The sequence below is a fragment of the Narcine bancroftii genome, chromosome 1 (assembly GCF_036971445.1).
Source record: "Narcine bancroftii isolate sNarBan1 chromosome 1, sNarBan1.hap1, whole genome shotgun sequence".
NCBI classification, from domain to species: Eukaryota; Metazoa; Chordata; class Chondrichthyes; order Torpediniformes; family Narcinidae; genus Narcine; species Narcine bancroftii.
The window spans coordinates 366,516,468-366,535,834 of record NC_091469.1 but is presented as its reverse complement, the minus strand read 5'-3'; the positions used below and the strand labels follow the sequence as shown (position 1 = coordinate 366,535,834).

General features: G+C 42.6%; 1 protein-coding gene across 1 annotated transcript in view; it reads left to right on the top strand.

The window, feature by feature from the left end:
• Positions 1-2,728: 2,728 nt before the first annotated feature.
• The window catches only part of stk17a (serine/threonine kinase 17a), a 95,952-nt gene continuing 79,313 nt past the window's right edge, over positions 2,729-19,367 (top strand). Inside the window, exon 1 of the mRNA XM_069912744.1 lies at positions 2,729-2,939. Coding sequence (XP_069768845.1) covers positions 2,839-2,939 — 101 coding nt within the window. The 5' untranslated portion in view covers positions 2,729-2,838. The remainder of the gene's footprint in view (positions 2,940-19,367) is intronic.

The window sequence follows — 19,367 nt, the reverse complement described above, 5'->3', positions numbered from 1 at the left end:
ATAACAAAATGCCATTTTAACTTTGATGTTCTTTTGTAATCCTTCATGGCAATATAATAACTGATCCATTCTCCTCAGTATTTTCTTTCCCATTAGGAGCAACAAATCATTAGATAACTCCTCAATTGCAAAATGTTGCAAACCATTGGAAGATTTTTAAAAATTACATGCACTAATATGGATTTCACCAAAGAGGATAAAGTGCTGCAGTACAGAGAATGAGCCACAGATATTGGCAAAGCATATAGTACATAAACATTTTGTTTCAGGTTTGAGATTTCTTCCCCTGACATGGAGTAATAGAAAGTAACTAGCATTAAGGCAGTGTAAAATACTTGACAAAGCTGAAATATAATAGAAATCCTAATAAATTATACAGAACTATGTTTAATGGATAAACGTACATTGTATGTTTAATACAGTCACACAAAAAAAGTGATTAACTTTAATATAATTTAAAATAAACATAACTGGTCACAAATAACTGAGGAATTTGAAAAAGTGCTTTATATAAAAGCTTTAAACAAATCAAATGAATAGAAAGCTGGCAACAGATCATTCAGTCTGGTGTCCCTCTCTCAATTGAATGCCACATCAGTCGCAGTAGAATTTGGCCTCGGACGAAAGAAAACCAACAATTAATTAGCTTATTTCACACACATATCAAATGTCCATGGATAATGCATGGGAAATGTGATTTTTAAATATTAAATACATTGTGAACATATCTACTGGTAACTAACATTTGTTTTTTAGTGGTGTTATTTTGGAAAAATTCAGAGTATCAGAAAAGGTTGTGAATTTGCAATATCTCAAGATATATGCCAGGTAGGATATTTCATTCTTCAACTGTGTTTCCCAGTGGTTTCTCCCTTTATCTGCATCTCTACAGTTGCTCCATCTTTCACACCTTATATCCTACAATATATCACCTCTGGGCTTCTCCCACAGCTTCTTACCTCTTTTATATATGTACCTTCACCTATAATATCTTGGTCTCGATAAATGGTTCAGACACAAAACATTGACTGCCCATTTCTACCCGTGGATGTTGCTTGACCTGCTGAGTTCCCCCAGCAATCTTTGTTTGCTCAAGATTCTGGAGGTTTTCTATTCATTTGGAGGTCTTATTATTCATCTATTTCCAGCATTTTCTATGTAATACTAAGAACATATCCTTCATATATTTCTTTCTCTGCAGATCTCTGTATCATAGAGGAGAATGCTATTTAGTCCCTAGAGCTTGTCCCAACAATTTGACCATTCAATTAAGTCATGGCTCATCTTAAAGCTACCTACTACCTCAGTTTTGGAGGATTTCTTCAAAACTTTGATCAAAATGTTTTCTGACATCCTCCCCTGAATTGCTGAGTTCTGATTTTAAAATTACTGTAGCAAAATGCATGAAGAGATAGCCAAGAAATTTATTTCAGCCATCTTTGAATTAGGATATTGATGATTGCATCATCAATATCTACATTGTATTCAAAGTTGAAGAGACAACTCTTCACTGAGACAGGTAATAAATCTTTGAAGTTCCTTGCCCAAGAGTGCAAAGGATGTTAAATCAGAAAGGAGCTCAATAGATGTTTAGATATTGGGTGTATGAAGGCATACAGGATTAGTGCAGGAAAACAGTGCGGAGGTAAAAGATCTGATTCCGTGCCACAGGATACACTCCTGTCTTTCTTTCTGATATATCCTCCACTTTTAGAGGCTTTTTAAAAATCTAATTTCCCCTCTAATTCTTCCACCAGTTACAATAAAGATCTGCTCTATTTGCATAGTGTTTACACCATTAAAACAGTATCTACATTAATCAAGATTCTTCTGCTGAAACACACTTTGGAATAACTTGAGGCTGTGAAAGTCTCCACAGAAGTCATCTGTGAAACATGAAAGTTTGCGGGCTCTGTGATTGTAGTAAAACACACACAGAAATGCTGAAGGACTCACCCAGTCTGGCAGCAGCCATATAGGAGGCAAAGATATATTACTGACTTTGGGTCTGAGTCCTTCCTTGAAGAAGGAACAAGCAAAGGACAGGAAGGTGTCTGAATAAACACTGAAGACGAGCTGGGGAGAACTCCAAGCCAACAAAAGGTGTTAATTGGATATGATGGGAGGAGAGATAAGAATTGATTTTGGGTCTGTGAAAGGAGACAAGGAAAAGAGGGTGGGGGAAAGAGAGAGTGAGGACTGAGGGAAAGGCAACAGGGGTAGAAGAAGGGTGGGGTGGGGCTTCAAGGAAATTGGAGAAGTCCATGTTGATGCCATCCAGTTGGAGGGTGCCCAGAGGGCAGATGAAGTGTTGTTCCTCCAATTTGCTGGGTGATCTTAGTCTGGCAGTGTCTGAGACCATAGTCAGCGAGGGAATTGAAATGGGTGGCCACTGGGAGATCCAGTCTTTTGCTGCGGACAGAGCCCAAGGTGCTCAATCTCCCAGTCTGCGCCCAGACTATTGCCTCAAATCCTAGTTTAGTGTCACCACTTCCAAGCGTGGCAATGCATCTTCATTAATGGATGAAGAATATTTCCTAAAAAAAAGCTGGTAGAAGTGATATAGAGTAGAAATAAATAGAATGCATTAGCCTACACCTGAACAGGTCCTGCGTGGCCGCTTTAATTGGATTGCCGTTTTAAATGGGGACGCGCCCGCTGCCAATCAGTGCTGCCTCCACGGTGACGGGGCGGGGGTGTGGTCCGGCTGCTCGGGGATTGCCGGCAGTAGATGAGCCGAGCCGAGCGGGCGTGTGTGTGGTGTTGGCGTTGGGCACTCCTGGGTTATCCGTGTCCGTCATCCTTCACCCGGAGTTAGCTCGGGCCGCTGCAGTCGCCATGAACCAGCCACGAAGCGGCCTCTTGTCCGATATTCAGAGCCGAATCTGCAGTGACAGCTTCAGCAGCTACTACACGCTGGTGGGCAAAGAGCTGGGCAGGTAAACGGGGAAAGGAAAGGGGGGGGGGGGGGGGGGGACTGGCTGTGACACTAGCCCGGAGGAGAGGACAGGCCACGTGTGGTGCTGCAGAGAGGGAGGCAGAAAGATTGTTTTTAGTTGCAAGTTATTGTGACTGAGAAGAATTCTCTCGCAGTGAAGTGGGACTCGTTACTCATGAAAGAGCCATGAGGGGTTCTCGCTGCTCACATGGGACGAGGAAGAATCTCCTCTCTCTCCTCTCTCTCCTCTCTCTCTCTCCTCTCTCTCCTCTCTCTCTCTCTCTCTTCCACTTCTTGAGAGTTGACAGTTGTTAATAATGCGATGCCCAACCGAGAGCTGGAGAGCGAAGTGGAATTTCTTCAGGCGACTTTGGGATTTTCGAGGAAGATGGTGCGTGGAGCAGATATTCGGCATGTTCCATTGGGCTTTTGAGTCAACTCACTGCTCTTCATTACACAGGCAATGCATATACTGGTTAATTGTGATCTGTGTCTAAGACAAGCAAGTCTTTGGGTACACTAGTATAAATATGTGATGCCTGATTAATATATTTGCGTTCTCAGTATTTGTCCTTTTTTTTTGCTACAAATAACCTGCTCATTTGTTAGCAGCTCTAAAGTAATTGGGTACTATCCTTGCTGTTGAGGCTCATGTAATGTTTTGCCAAGTTTATGAAGTAGTTTCTAATTGACAATGGAATTTAATTTTGAAGTGCATTCATGTGACCGTTTCTTTACCAAGTTTCACTTTATTCTAGATTTTTTTTTAAATGTTGGAAAGATGGTCTTTTGTCTCTCATGCAGTAATGGAGGCTTCAGAAGTACATTTGGGGATTAGCTACTTTCATCTCTGTTTAAACATTGCTCATTCAATGGAAAAAAAGGAATTGTACAAATTGAGAAGTGTGAACGGTCGTGTGCACTCCCAGTCTCTCTATTGCCTCAAATCCTAGTTTAGTGTCACCACTTCCAAGCGTGGCAATGCATCTTTATTAATGGATGAAGAATATTTCCTAAAAATGCTGGTGGAAGTGATAAGTGCACATCTCCTAAATTAACCTATTGTGATCAATTAAATCCAGATGGAATAAAGGAGAATTATCAAAAGCCATCTGATACTTTAATTGTTGCAAAATATATAATGTTCTGAAACTGAAGTGCATTTAATTTTTTTTTAAATCGGAGTAAATCTGATGCAGAATATTCACTGTCCTCTATGAATTTCATTAATAGTTAATGGTCAAATTAAAGAAAGCTTTTTAAAATTCTTGGGAAGTGTACAGTTAATTTTATTTAATTTTGCAATTAATCAAAATATTTCTGTGGAATGGGAAGTCTGAAGGATTAAATAAGGACTCGTATTAAAATTATGATGAAAATCAAACCTGTCAATTCAGAAGGTGTTTTAAAGGCAGTTTTAAGTTAGAGATAATCTGTGTTTTTATTAACTTTTACTCAAATGCAGTTGATCAATTTGAAAGAAACTCTCTTCAAAGTGATACTCTATTTTTCTGTGTATTTGCATCTTGTTGGATAGTTGGTGCATAGTGAATCCACTTGGGGCAGCAACATCACTGTTTGTGATTCCAGCCAGTCATGAATTACTATTAGACCATGACTTGTGATCTGCCTCAAATACATTTGCATTTTAACTGTACATTGCCTGTTTTAAGCCACATGAAGATTAGTCAGGGGTAAGGGCACGAGGTTCCTTAAACTTGTGAAGTAGCATTTCAAAGCCTATAAATGTATTATTTTTAAAAAAAAAACAATTCGCTGGAGAAACTCGGCAGGTCTCAGAGCTTCCATGCGAGGTCAAGATATAGAACCAATGTGTTCTTTGGATTGATTTCATGAAAGTACAGCAAGCAGTTGGGGTCGTGGGGAGGCAAATGGTATGTGAGTTATTCTCTTACTTTGGCTATTTGTTTCCAACATTGTTTCCCATTGTGTCTTTACTTCACATCAGTTATACCGGAGGACAGAATTGAACCAGATTGCAGTGTAGCTGCCTCAGCCTCCAACTGTAGTATCACAGTGCTGCACATCCTTGGGTGGATTACATCTATTATATGTATATGTCTCCTGTGTAAAAAGGATATTCTTGCCATAGAGGAAGTGCAATGAAGCTTCTCCAGTTTGGTTCTTGGGATGACTGGTTTGTCATATGAAGAGAGATTAAGTGAATTATTCCCTTCTCTAGAAATGTAGATCTTATTGAAATTTACAAAATTCTTGGAGTGCTTGATGAGATATTTTACAGGATAAGGAATCTAGAAATGAGGACATTGCCTTTTGGGGGAAAAGGGTTTTTAGGGTCATTTAGATCAAAAGTGAGAAATTTCTTCGGTGGGGATGAATCTTTTGACATTTTATTGTGGAAGACTGTGGAGACCCTGTCATTCAGAGATTTAAAGCAGAGATTGATGGATATTTGGATACAAGAGTAATTGAAGGATAAGAGAATAGAAAGGAAAATGGTGTCAAGCTAGATTACTGTGTTCTTGGTGAGTTATGGAGGAGGCTTAAGAGACCAAGTGGCTTATTTCTGTTCCTATTTATTATGAAGTGTGTCTCTTGCAAAAGTGAGTTGAAAGGTCATTTAATAAAGGTAATCTAAGAACTGTTTAACCAGTAAAAGATGCTGATGCCCCCCTAAAAAAATGAGTACTTTGTCCACATGATCCTTTTCTTGAATTGTAGCCAGAATATATTGAAATCATTTACTTCTGTGATTAAGTTGATAAGGGTTGGACCATTTAGAATTGAATCTCCTCTAGATAAACATTACAACAGCATGTATGTTAATTGCATTGATCTTCAAACTGCCCACCCCCCCCCCACTCACATTCCACCTTAAGTAATCCTTATGCCTTAAGTGTTCTGTGATTAGTAAAGGATTGCTATAGGTAGTATGTGAATGGGAACGGAAAGTTGAGAACCACTGCTCGAGACTCGATTGTTAGTGAAATATTTTGCCTGAGAAAAATTGTCATTGGCCCATTTTCTTTGGAGTTATGAAACCGTGCACATAACGAGTCAATTAAGTACGATTAAAACAGTGGTTTTCAACCGTTCTCTTCCCACTCACATATCATCTTAAGCAATCATTTACTATCACAGACCACTTATGGCATAGAGATTACTTAAGGTGGAATGTGAGTTTTGGTGGGGGGGGGGGGGGCAGTTTGAATACCACAGTTCTGCAGCATCTCATTTTTGGATGATTTATTTCCTGCTTTAGCATGGTAGTGTTAATTTCAAATACTACTATCTTTATTTTTCTATATTAAGCTGGGGTTGGCCACAAGACATCTTATCTTGACTTTAAAAATAATATGGAACTGTTGAAGACCCTTCTAGTCCATAGAATCTGTGCTGCCCAATTATATCCAATCAAACTGCCAACTCTGTATGTTTTGGAGGGTGAGGGGAAACTAGAGTATCTGGAGAAAACCCATGAAGGCCACTGGGAGAACATACAAACTCCTTAGAAACAATGCTGGATTCGAACTCTGCTCAGTAGCGGTGTAATAGCTTTGTGCCAAATCAGCTGAATAAATCTCGGTTGGAAGAAGGTATTGTTTTGGTTGTTATGAAGGGTCACCATATATTCTCAGCAAAACAAGATGGTCTTGCCTGCCCAAGGTACCACTACCATGTTTATCAGCCTAATATTCATTAATATCTTACTTTTCTCCAGTTTGTTGAGCACTTCCACCAGAGCTTTTGTAAGGTATGGATCTGTTTGTAGTAGATGGTTTGGCAGTTGGTTTATTATGTTTGAGAACATGAGTGAATCTTTAAATACATCTTCATATTGTTCAGAAGCTGCCTTAAACAAAGTTATATTTATTTGAATTGTCCAATCCATCCAATCATTCACCCATTCTTGCTATTAGAAGAGTGGCTTGTGTGTATAATTGGTAGCATTACCTTTGCTATAGAGTTACAAGGTGACATTGTAGAGAACTACACATTCCATTTACCCTGATATGTTTGGATTTTTATTGGAATATAATCTCAACTTTCAATGTACTTGCTCATTGGAGCCATCCTGAAGTTCTGGTCATGTGTTCCTTTTCCCATGTTGAAGCAGCTGTTGGCTTTATAAATTTCTACAGGTGTTGTGATTACTTTTTAACTCCATGAATAATCTTTTGAAACTGAATCTTGTTCATAAATCAGTCAACCCTAGTAATATAACTCTTAGAGGATAGGCAGTTCAGTTAGCCTAGCGGTTAGTTCAATGCTATTACAGCACGGGTGATCCAGGTTCTAATCCAGTGCTGTCTGTAAGGACTTTGTACAACCTCCCCATCTCTGTGTGGGTTGCCTCTGCGCGGGGCGCCTCTGCGCGGGGCGCCTCTGCGCGGGGCGCCTCTGCGCGGGGCGCCTCTGCGCGGGGCGCCTCTGCGCGGGGCGCCTCTGCGCGGGGCGCCTCTGCGCGGGGCGCCTCTGCGCGGGGCGCCTCTGCGCGGGGCGCCTCTGCGCGGGGCGCCTCTGCGCGGGGCGCCTCTGCGCGGGGCGCCTCTGCGCGGGGCGCCTCTGCGCGGGGCGCCTCTGCGCGGGGCGCCTCTGCGCGGGGCGCCTCTGCGCGGGGCGCCTCTGCGCGGGGCGCCTCTGCGCGGGGCGCCTCTGCGCGGGGCGCCTCTGCGCGGGGCGCCTCTGCGCGGGGCGCCTCTGCGCGGGGCGCCTCTGCGCGGGGCGCCTCTGCGCGGGGCGCCTCTGCGCGGGGCGCCTCTGCGCGGGGCGCCTCTGCGCGGGGCGCCTCTGCGCGGGGCGCCTCTGCGCGGGGCGCCTCTGCGCGGGGCGCCTCTGCGCGGGGCGCCTCTGCGCGGGGCGCCTCTGCGCGGGGCGCCTCTGCGCGGGGCGCCTCTGCGCGGGGCGCCTCTGCGCGGGGCGCCTCTGCGCGGGGCGCCTCTGCGCGGGGCGCCTCTGCGCGGGGCGCCTCTGCGCGGGGCGCCTCTGCGCGGGGCGCCTCTGCGCGGGGCGCCTCTGCGCGGGGCGCCTCTGCGCGGGGCGCCTCTGCGCGGGGCGCCTCTGCGCGGGGCGCCTCTGCGCGGGGCGCCTCTGCGCGGGGCGCCTCTGCGCGGGGCGCCTCTGCGCGGGGCGCCTCTGCGCGGGGCGCCTCTGCGCGGGGCGCCTCTGCGCGGGGCGCCTCTGCGCGCTCTAGTTTCCTCCCACCCTTCAAAATCTATGGGATGTTGTATCAGGTACATGTTCAATGGGTCTGAGAAGCAACAATTCTGGACACTGATTAGTTGTCACAAAAGTCTTTATTTGTCCACAAGGGAAATTCACCACAGGAAAGTACACAAGGAACGTACAGTACAGCTGTATCAAATGCAACAAAACAGGTAATAACCACAAACCACGCTAAGTAGCCTAATAGTCTGAATGTGCACGAGATTGTCTGACCTTGGAAGCTATGGCCTGGTCAATACTTGGAGGGGAAACCATCTCGGAACACCAGGTACCTGTAGGTTTCTCTTGGGGGTGCTGAACAAAATGGCGACTGTGTCTCCCTTGCAGAAGACAAAAGTCAAAGAATTTTATGTATGTTACATTTTACATGTAGTATTACGTGACAATAATGGAACCTTTATCTTTACCTAAATATACAGTGTAGATAAAAGACTCAACCATGGTATCCGCCACCACTCCACCCGGTGTAGATACAGCACTTGGATTAATTGGAAAGACTAAACACAATAAAATAATAGTTCGCCAGTGTGCATTTACAATAGCTTCCCACCCATTACTGGCACATACTTTGGTATTAATTCTTTAGTGTTGGCTCTGGTTCATGACTTGAGAAAAAAGACCCAGCTGCTCCAGCGTTGGAGTTTATACCCCCTGCTGGTCAGTGGGGTTGGCCCAGGTATACTCAAAATAGGGCAAGTGATTAGCAGAACTTGTGGCTACATGTGCTTTTTTTTAATGAGGCCAGTTACAAGATGGTCTCAGCATGATAGTCTTGACCTTGATTGGCAGGTGTGGTGGCTTCCGATCAGGTTCCTGCTGGAGACAATTATGCGCTGAACGGCCTGAAAGAAGTAGTGGTAGAGATTGTGAAGACATTGGTATTGATCTTTCAGGAATCAATAGATTCTGGCATGGTACTGAAGGATAGGAAAATCTCAAATGTCACCCCACGATTCAAGAAGGGAGAAAGGCAGCAGAAAGGAAATTATAGACCGGTAGGCTAAGGTCGACGGTTGGGAAAATGTTGGAAACGATTGTCGAGCATGAGGTTGCAGAATATTTGGAGGAACATGACAAGATAGGCCAAAGACAGCATGGTATACTTGAGGGAAAAGTTTGCTTGACAAACCTACTGGAATTCTTTGAAGAAGTGATGAGCAAGCTGGATGAAAGAGATGCAGTGGGTGTCGTGCATTTGGATTTTCAGAAGGTTTTTGACAAGGTGCCACACATGAGGCTACTTTACAAGATAAGAGGCCTTGATATAACAGGTAATCTACTAGCATAGGTAGAGCATTGGCTGATTAGCAGGAAGCAGAGTTGGAATGCAGGGATCATATTCTGGTTGGTTGCCCGTTGATAATGATGTTCTGTGTTGGGGGTCATTTCATTTTGTGTTGCATATTAATGATATAGATTATGAAACGGATGTCTTTGTGGCCAAGTTTGCAGATGATATGAAGGTAGGTGGATGAACAGGTAGAGTTGCAAAAACAGGGAGGCAGCTGAAAGACTTGGACAGATTAGGTAGATGGGCAGAGAAGTCATAAATGATTATGGTCATGCACTTCGGTAGAAAAAAAATAAAAGGGAAGACAATTTTTTGTTAATGGGGAGAAAATGGAAAATTTCCAGATGCAAAAGGAACCTGGGAGTCCTCGTGCAGGATAACCTGAAGGTAAACTTGCATGTGAGTTGGTGGTGAAGAAAGCAAATGCAATGCTGGCATTCATTTCAAGAATAGAATACAAGAGCAGAGATGTGATGTTGAGACTTTGAGGCTCTGGTGAGACCTCTCTTGAAGCAGTTTGGGGCTCATCATTTAAGAAAAGGTACTGATGTTGGAGAAAGTTTAGATAAGGTTCACAAGGCTGCTTCTACGAATGAAAGGGCTATCATGTTAGGAGCATTTGACAGCTCTTGCCCTGTACCTGCTAGAATTTTGGAGAATGAAGTGGGTGGGAGCTCATTTAAACAGGAGCAACCACCCTCCACTACACATCAATAACTTGGTAGTGGAGAGAGTACAGAGAACTAAGTTCCTTGGAGTCAACTTAACTAGTGACCTATCATGGACACAATATCTCCTCATTGACAGGAAGGCACAATAGTGACTGCAATTCCTGAGAAGACTGAAGCGGGCCAGGCTATGGGTCACCATCATGTTAACCTTTTACAGGAGCTCTATTGAAAGTGGCTGTATCACTGGTACGGTTGTTGTAGAGAACTGAATAGGTCATCAATATCTCGCAATCATAAGAGTGGCAGATAGGATCACCCCCATCTACCACGATTGTTGTTTGAAGAGGGCATGCAAAATTGTTGAGGACCCCTGCCACCCCTTGCACATAGCATCTTTCAGCTGCTCCCATTGGTAAAGAGGTGCAAGCGTATCAGAGCCGCACTATCTGGGTGAAAAGCAGCTTCTTCCTACAGGCAGTGGGAATGCTGAATGACCAAAGGAACTGCTTGCACTCACCATCTGAATAATTATTTTTGTGTGTATTGTCACATGAATGTATTGTGTCTGGTTGTGTCTCTGCATGTTTTGCACAGAGGACCAGAAAATGCTGTTTCATTCTGTTGTAATTGTGCAATTGGATCATAATAAATGTGAACTTGGACTTGAAAGTTGAAAGGCATGGACAGAGAAGATGTAGAAAGACAAAAGGGCACAACTTCAGGATCAGAGGGTCTCTGCTTAGAACAGAGATGTGCAGGATTTTCTTCAGCCAGAGGGAGGTAATTCTGTGGAATTTGTTGCCAAGGGCAGTTGTGGTGTCCTGGTCACTGGGTGTATTTAAAGCAGAGATTGATAGGTTCTTTATCTGCAAAAGGCCTCAAAGATTAAGAGGCGAAGGCCAGGCAGTGGGGCTGAATGGAGAAAATGGATCGGCTCATGATTAGATGGCAAGTGCCCTTGATAGGCTGAATGGCCTATTTCTGTTGCTCTGTTTTATGGTCTATTTAAAATCCATTCCTCACAGGATGCTGCTTGACAGTGGTTCTTTGGCTTGCTGAATTTTGTTTAGTCCTGGGCATAGCCAGTATATTTTAGAACCATACAACACAGAACAGGCCTTTCAATCCCACTAGTCTATGCTGGCCAAGTTGGGATTCTGGTTTGGATCAATTTACCTGCATATGGGCAATATCTTTCTTAACCTTAGTTATTCACGTGTTTGTTCAAATGCCTTATGAACATCAAAATTTTGCCCACTCCTATAGCTTCCTCTTGGCTGCTGCTTCAGATATGATTGTGTCTGCTTTCTGCAATTGAACATTTTCCTGTTCTGAACTGCTGAAGATTCCCATGAGCAGAACGACTTCCTCATGCTATTTGCATTCGTGACTTGAATCTTTCACCACTCGTCCTGATGTAGATCCATATATCATGTATGCACAAATACTTTGTGCAGGCAGAAAATACTTCTATTTTTTTCAGAGGCCATTTCAGTTGATGGAACTAGCAATCCTGCTCCAGTTTCCTCCTTCGTTCCAAAGATGTGCAGGTAAATTGATTGGTCATTATACATTAACCTCTAGTGAAGGTCAATGGTGAAAGAATGAAAGGGAGCTAATGGCTATTTTATAGGGTACAAGGAAATTAGGAGAAGTGGAATGGGACTGATGGATTGCACAACTGGGGGCAGGCTTGGAAATGATGGGCAGAAAAGTTTCTTCTATTTTGTAATGAGACTGGAAAACCAGAAGACCTCTTGTGCTTGACTCCTCTACATGGGGAAACAACTTTGCCACATTTACTCTGTCCAGACTTTTCAATATTCAAAATACTTTCATGAGGTCCCCCTCATTCTTCTGAAATCCAAGGAGTATAGTCCAAGAGCTATCAAATGCTTCTCATATGCTAATCCCTTCATTCCAGGAATCATCCTTGTGAATCTTCTCTGAACCCTCTCCAATGCATCCCTTCCTTGTGTAAGGAACCCAATTCTTCAAGTGAGGCCTCGCCATTGCCTTATAAGACTCAGCATCACATTCCTGCTTCCTCTAGATATGAATATTCCATTGGCCTTTGTCACTGGAGGTTAACCTTCAGACTATCCTGACCCCGTCCTTTTATACTTCCAAATTTTGAGTTGTCTCACCATCCTTTCATTCTTTCTACTAAAGGGCATGACCATACACTTTCCAGCATCATTTCATTTGCCACTTCTCAGTGCATTCTTCTGATCTATCCAAGTCTCTCTGCAGACTCACCATTTCCTCTTCACTACCTGCCCCTCCACCTATCTGCAAACTTAGTCACAAAGCCATTTATTCCACAGCCCAACTTGCTAACGTATAATGTAAAAAGAAGTAGCCCCAACACAAACCTCTGCAAAACCGGTAGCCATCCAGAATAGGATCTCCTTATTCCCACTCTGTTTCTTCCCAATCAACCAATATTCTATTGAAGCTAATACCTTTCCTGTAATTTCATGGCTTCTTATTTTGTGAAGCAGCCTTGTGTGTGGCACCTTGTCAAAGGGCTTTTTGAAAGTCCAAATATACAACATTTGCTACATGTTCTTTATCTAGCCTCCTTGTAGTTACCTCAAAAATATTGTACTTTTGACAGGCACGTCCTTGAGAAAACCATGCTGATTCTGGTGAATCTTGTCATGTACCTCCATGTAATCTCATCCTTGACGATAGATTTCAACAGCTTCTCAACTGTTAGACTAACAGGTCTATAATTTCCTTTCTGCTACCTCCCTCCCTTTTTAAATAGTGGAGTGCCTTCACAATTTTCCAGTCCTCCAGAATCATGCCAGAATCCATTGATTATTGGAAGATCATTATTAGTGCCTCCACAATCTCTATAGCTACTCTTTCAGAACCTGAGGATGCATTCCATCTGGTCCAGGAGACTTATCTACCCTTAGACCTTGCGGCTTCCCAAGCACCTTCTCTCTGGTGATCATTCCTGCACTCATCTCTTCCCTGACACCTTTGAAAGTCCAGTCAGTATACTACTGTTGTCTTCCTCTGCCATCTCCTTGTCTCATCATCGTTTCTCAGGTGTCATTTTCTATCAATACTATGTCTACTCTTGCTTCTTATTTTACTCTAAATATACTTTATTAAGTACATAAAAGGACATTCTTGAATGAAAGGTGAAGGTGAAAAGCATGTGTTGTTGACTGTTTCTTTGTTGCTGGAACTTTAAATGGATGATTGCCTTAAACCAACTATTGTTATTCATGATCAATTTTGCACCATACTACATGCAGCAATGAAGCATTATCTGTAAATCCTTTTTACTTCTGTCTCGTGTCCCCTTGAGGAATGTGTTGCTCAGGCAGTTGCTTATTTCTGTATGTTTTATTCATGTCGCTTGTTGTGGTAGTGATGGTCTTGCACTTAATCCACTAAGGTTTGCCTGAACCTAACCAATTGGGGTAAAACCTGTCATGGCTGACTGATTGCACGGCCCAGGATCCTTTTAAAAGTATTTGATACTTGTCCACAGCCTTAATTATGAGACCACCATTTTGAGCCTGTTTGAAAGTTCATTTGCTAAACTCCTTGGTCCCTCTGAGCATGCTGGGATAGAAATTTTAGTCAAATTTTAAGTCACACGTTAATTTTCATCAGTGAAGATTTTGGCTACACTGGTTGTTTGCTTTGGCCAACCTGCTATCTCTCCTGTCGCTGTGGACCCTCTAACTGACCACAAATGTTCTTGAGGACAGAGATGTACAATCCCTCAATCACATGGCATCGGCAGTCTAGTATCATGCTTCACATTTTGGATTTCAACAAGTTTGTGAGCAAAGATGAAAGCTGCTCCAATTGTGTGCATGCCTAGGGTCTCCTTTGGCCACCCAAATACATTCCAAAAAATGACAGTCCTTGACCTGAGCACCTTGGCTGTTAAGCACTGATTCATTTCTCTCCTTGTTGAGTGAGCAGTAGCGAGAACTTTTACATTCATCTTTCACCTTAGCACAGCAACATTTTCCAAGGTGCTGCTGCGGAATGTGATCAAACCATAAAGGTGCCAAGCTGTTTATCATCCTGTCATTATAGATCTTGGCAGCACCAGCAATCATTTCGTACCTGCAGGTTGTTTGGTGCCAAATCACAGTTGCATGGAGAAGCCAAAAGCTTGTGCAAAGAGCGGTTTTCAGGAATGCTTTAAAGGAGGAAGAAAATATTTAAGGAAGAAATAACAGATTATTTTGGTATTGATTTGTACTTTTTCTTGAAATGAAGGTGATTGCTGCCTAATGCAGCCCCCCCCCCCCCCCGACATAAGTCACCCTTTTGCTTTGCTCCCAGGCATTTTGTATCTAGTTTTCTACAGTACTGTACTCTGTGCTGTCGGGAACCCATCGTCTCAGCTGGAAGCTCTTGCTTTCAAGAATTTGGGCAGATGATCTTGTCTGTTGCTTTGTTGCAATGCTTGTGGAGTTCTGCATTGCTTATTTCAGGTGAAACATTTCAATCAAAACTCTGCTTCTTCCAATACTTTGGAAGAACACTAATTGACATTATTCAGAAAAAGAACGGAGTTTTTGTTCTGCCATCACTACACAAACTAAATTAATTTAGCTTTGACAGTTTGCTGGATGGTTACAGTGTTTGTTCATGTAAGTAGCTGCCCTTAAAATATTTTGGCAGGTTTTCAATAACTTGGCTAACCCCACACCCTCTCCAGATCAGTAAAACCCTTGCTGTGTGTGTGCCTGAATCGGTGCTGCTCTAAGCAGTTATGGATCTGGATGGTTGCAAGAAGTTGCAGCAAGCCTCCTGACATAACAAGATTAGCCTTAATTCATTTATCAAGCCCTGTGGCTGTCCAAATAATATACAGTAAACTTTGCCTCCTTGCACAGTTTGTTTTACTTCTGCTGAATTATAATTACTGAGCCAGATAAGGGATATTAGTTGTTGTTTAAGATGGGTTAACTTTAGAAGATGAATGCATTAAGTACTGAGTAGCTGAGAGGTGCTTGCTTCTTTTAATGCCTATTGCAGTGAATTCATGCTCGAGCCATTTTCATACTGCAGAGGAGCAGTGGCCCAACTTTGTCCTGGTGAAATTCCCGGGAATTCAGGACCTCCTGGACCTTTCACACCACAGACCCAGGAATTTGCCCTCCCTGGCAATTATAGGGGGGGGATGGTTCTGCCCCCTCAACTGATGACGCGTTACGCAAGTTTGTGTTGTGTCCGTTGCTCGCCTGCCCGCCCCTTGGCCCCTTCCTACCCTGTCATCAGTTTTCCCTGCACACTTCGGCATGTCGCGAGGACAGCACAATGCAGGATGACTGGCTGACTTCATTTCCCATAATCCTTTACGCAATCTGGGAAATACACCTGTGTGAGGGATGCTAGTTAATGAAGATGGTTATTGTGCTGCCCTTACGACGTGCCAAAATGGCCCACTGTTGTCGGGCATTAAGTATCTTTTTAATTTGAATTTTAATTGCCTGTATGATGCAGCACACATGTGCTGATGTCATGAGGCTTCCCTGTTTGGCCACTTGGCTCTTTACACTGCAGGGAGAGGGTGGTCTGGGAAAATTTCCAGGGGCCGAACCCCTACCTACGAGGTAGGGCCGCGGACCCGTTTAAAATTCCTGAGCCAACCTTTTTCACACTGCAGGTTCACAGGAGGATTCCCAGGAAAATTTCTGGGGAATTTCCATTTTACAATCCGGTTTGAAAAGGCCTACTGAAAGACCAGACCTGTATTTGTTGTCTATACTTAAATGCCATTGAGAAGAGGTTGGTAAGCTGTAGTCTCTTAGATAAAGATGCTCTCACGGTGAAGTTAGACAGCAAGTTCCAAGATTATTTTCAAACCAGAGCAGCAAGTGACTTGAAAATTTTTATGCTATTGTAATGGTGTTGCCCTTGATCTTTAAGGAAATGAGATTGTGCTTTGGGAGTGGCTGTGAAAACAAACTTAATCTGTTGTTTCGTTATTCACATTATGACTGTGATATACTAGCCCTGGAGAGAGAAAATGTTCAAAATTGTGGTGACTGAGTGCTGATCAAACAGGCCACTTGGTCCTGTGTAATATAAATTTTGAGTGTCGCTGGTGATGTAAACCGGCAAATGGAAAGTGTTCCATTTTGCCTTTAGAATTTCCCTACTTGGTTATGTTTTTTTTTTAATCATTGCTGTTTTACTCATCTTTGTCTGAATAATAAAATGCACTGTTTTGATATTAATGTTTGAAGTCATACGGTTTGCACGATTATGGGCTTAACTCTGCAAAATGCTTCATATGCAGAAAGGTTTATAACTGTTAAGAAATAGTCTGCTGGTAGAACTCAACAAGCTGATGCCTTGAGCCGTAATTCTGCATGAAGACTGAGGGTGTAGAGGGGAGAAGGCAAGTATAAAGAGATGGCTGATTGTCAATGGGTAGAACCAAGTGGGAGAGTTCATAGGCAGATGGAGGCAGAGGGTGGGAGGTGATAGGTGGCATCAGATAGGGGAAGGGTGATAGCTGGATAGATGTAGGGAAGAGGATAGAAAAGGAGAGCAAAGGCATCTTGGTTAGTGTAGTGGTTAGCGCAATGCTATTACAGTGCCAGCGACCTGGACCGAGATTCAAATCCCATGCTATCTGTAAGGATTTTGTATGTTCTCCCTGCGACTGTGTTGGTTTCTTCCAGTTTCCTCCCACCGTTCAAAATTTGGGTGTAATTGGGTGGCATAGACTCATGGGCCGAAAGGGCCTGTAACTTTTGTTTAAGTAACCATTTGTCTTGGTGAATTTCTATTGCTGCTGGGTTTTGGAGTCCCCTGGATTTTTAACAAATTGAAAAGATGATAAAAATGAGTTTGTACAAATGCATGTGGTAGCAGAAATGCAGTTGTCAAAGTAGCAGAGAAAGTTGAGGAGGGGGTGCTAGTTGCAGCAAGTTACTGAATTAAATTTCATGAAAATGTTAAGAACATCCATCAAAGGCAATTTTCATAGGTTTGCAGCATTTTGATCAAAATTTTTTACCTCATGGGAAATCAATATGCATGTAATTGATCAGTCAAAGCAAAAGCACATTTTTGTTATTCTCCAAATAAAAATATTTTTAAAACATCGTACTTTGGTTGCACTCAATTTAAGCTCTGGTTGTGTACTTGAAGACAACTTTTTATCAATTTGTCAAAATGACACTTCACAAATAGCAAATGTACACAGTAATTGATGAGGCAGACAATTATTTATTATTGAATAATTATCATTGCTTAAATAGGAGAAACACTAAAAAAGTCATCATTTTCTGTTGCATAAATGGCATCAGGAAATCTTGCAACAAAGGTGACATCCCTTGACCTTAAAGAGACAAGCTGGGATGGGCAGCGTTTTTTCTTTAATGTGATTCAGAACTGGAGTTTTCTGTGCTACAAAAGTGAATCAACAAAATTAATGTTGGCCATTGTCCTGCTATTATTTTTACTGAAGAGCCCCAGAACATTTGAGTACCCGGGAATGATCTCTGAGTCTATTCAGCCTATCCAGTTTATGCTAGTTTCAAATAGCAGTCCTGTCAGTCTTACTACTTTGGATTCCTGCAACTTCACTCATGCCCACCTTTTCCCTGGTGATTCTTTTAGCACTTGCCTGCATTAGATATTTTCCAATAATTACTGATCTTCCACCATATATGGCATGGGGGAGAAACCAGAGAATTAGTGCAAATACATACATCAGGATTTTAAAAGAATATACTTGGTGTATTTGTGCAGTTTTGCAGCATTTGAGGAGATTTGCCTATAAACAAAATCAATATTTGTACACTGCTACCTTGGTCATTGTTCACAAAATACAATTTTAACCAGTAACATAAAGATTTTTTAATTTTGCAATTTTACAGATACAAAAAATTTAAAGTATGTTTAACCATACTTCAAAGATGCCTCCTGTCCAGTAACTCATGTCTAGACAATATATTTCTCTGTTTTACCACTTGTGTATTTTTTTTGATGGCCCTCTACACTGTAGAAAGTTCCACCAATTTTGGTTTTATCTTCAGACTGAGTAACCCACCCACCTACTTTTTCATCTATCATTTGGATACATCCCACAAACAACAGGAGTCCCAACACCAATCCCTGAGCAATTCTACTGGCCATGGACCTCCGGTCAGAATAACATCCTGAAACCTCCACCCTGTCTGCTAGGGGCAGAGCCAATACTGAACCCAAACTATCAATTCAACAGCAATCCCATGTCCATATTTTCTAAAAACAGTCTACCATGTCAAATGGTCCATACAGAAAACATCCATTGTTCTACTCTCATCACCCACCTTAAAAAAAGAAACAAATTTGTAAGAAGTGACCTGTCCTGCACAATTTGTTACACAAAAATGCAATTAAAACAAAAGGCAAGTTTTAAATTAACCACAGATGACTAAGGTGTTATCTAACCATTAACTTGCAATATCAAACTGCAGGCATTTTTGAGTGTAACTTGAAAAATTGTGATTTATAATTAAAAAAAAAATTCTTTAAATGGCTTTCCAAATACTCAAAACAAAAAAGCAGTTAACACTCTGAAACCTTGGAACAGTTTTAGTAAAAATGAAGAGTCGACGTACAGAGTCTAAAAGACTGCTGCAAAGCCAACAACCTGTATCTGAATGTTAATAAAACAAAAGAAATAGCTGTCGACTTCAGGAGTGCCCGGGAAGACCACGCTCCACTGACCACCGACAGCTCTACCTTTGAGGTTGTCAAGAGTATCAAATTCCTTGGAGTGCACTTGGTGGAGAACCTAACCTGGTCCCTAACACCAGCTCCAGAGCCAAAAAAGCCCAGCAGCACCTCTACTTCCTGTGAAGGCTGAGGAAATTTCATCTCCCATCCTCACTACATTCTACAGAGGATAGAGGGTGGGAGATGAACTTTCCTCAGCCGTACAGGAAGTAAGAGCATCCTGTGCAACTGCATCAATGCCTGGTTTGGAAGTTGTACCACCTCAGACTGCAAAACCCTGCAAAGGTTAGTGAAGTCAATGGAAGAAATATTGGGGGTTCTCTTCCTACCATGAAGGACATCTACTACACTCGATGCAGGAGAGAGGCAATATACATTGTGAAGGACTCCACACACTCCTCACGTAAACTGTTCTCCCTTCTTCCATCTGGTAGGAGGTACCGTAGCACTCTGGGCCCTTACATCCAGATTGGGCGACAGTTATTTTTCCCCCAAGCCTTCAGGCTCCTGAATTCCTAGAACATTTGTGGAT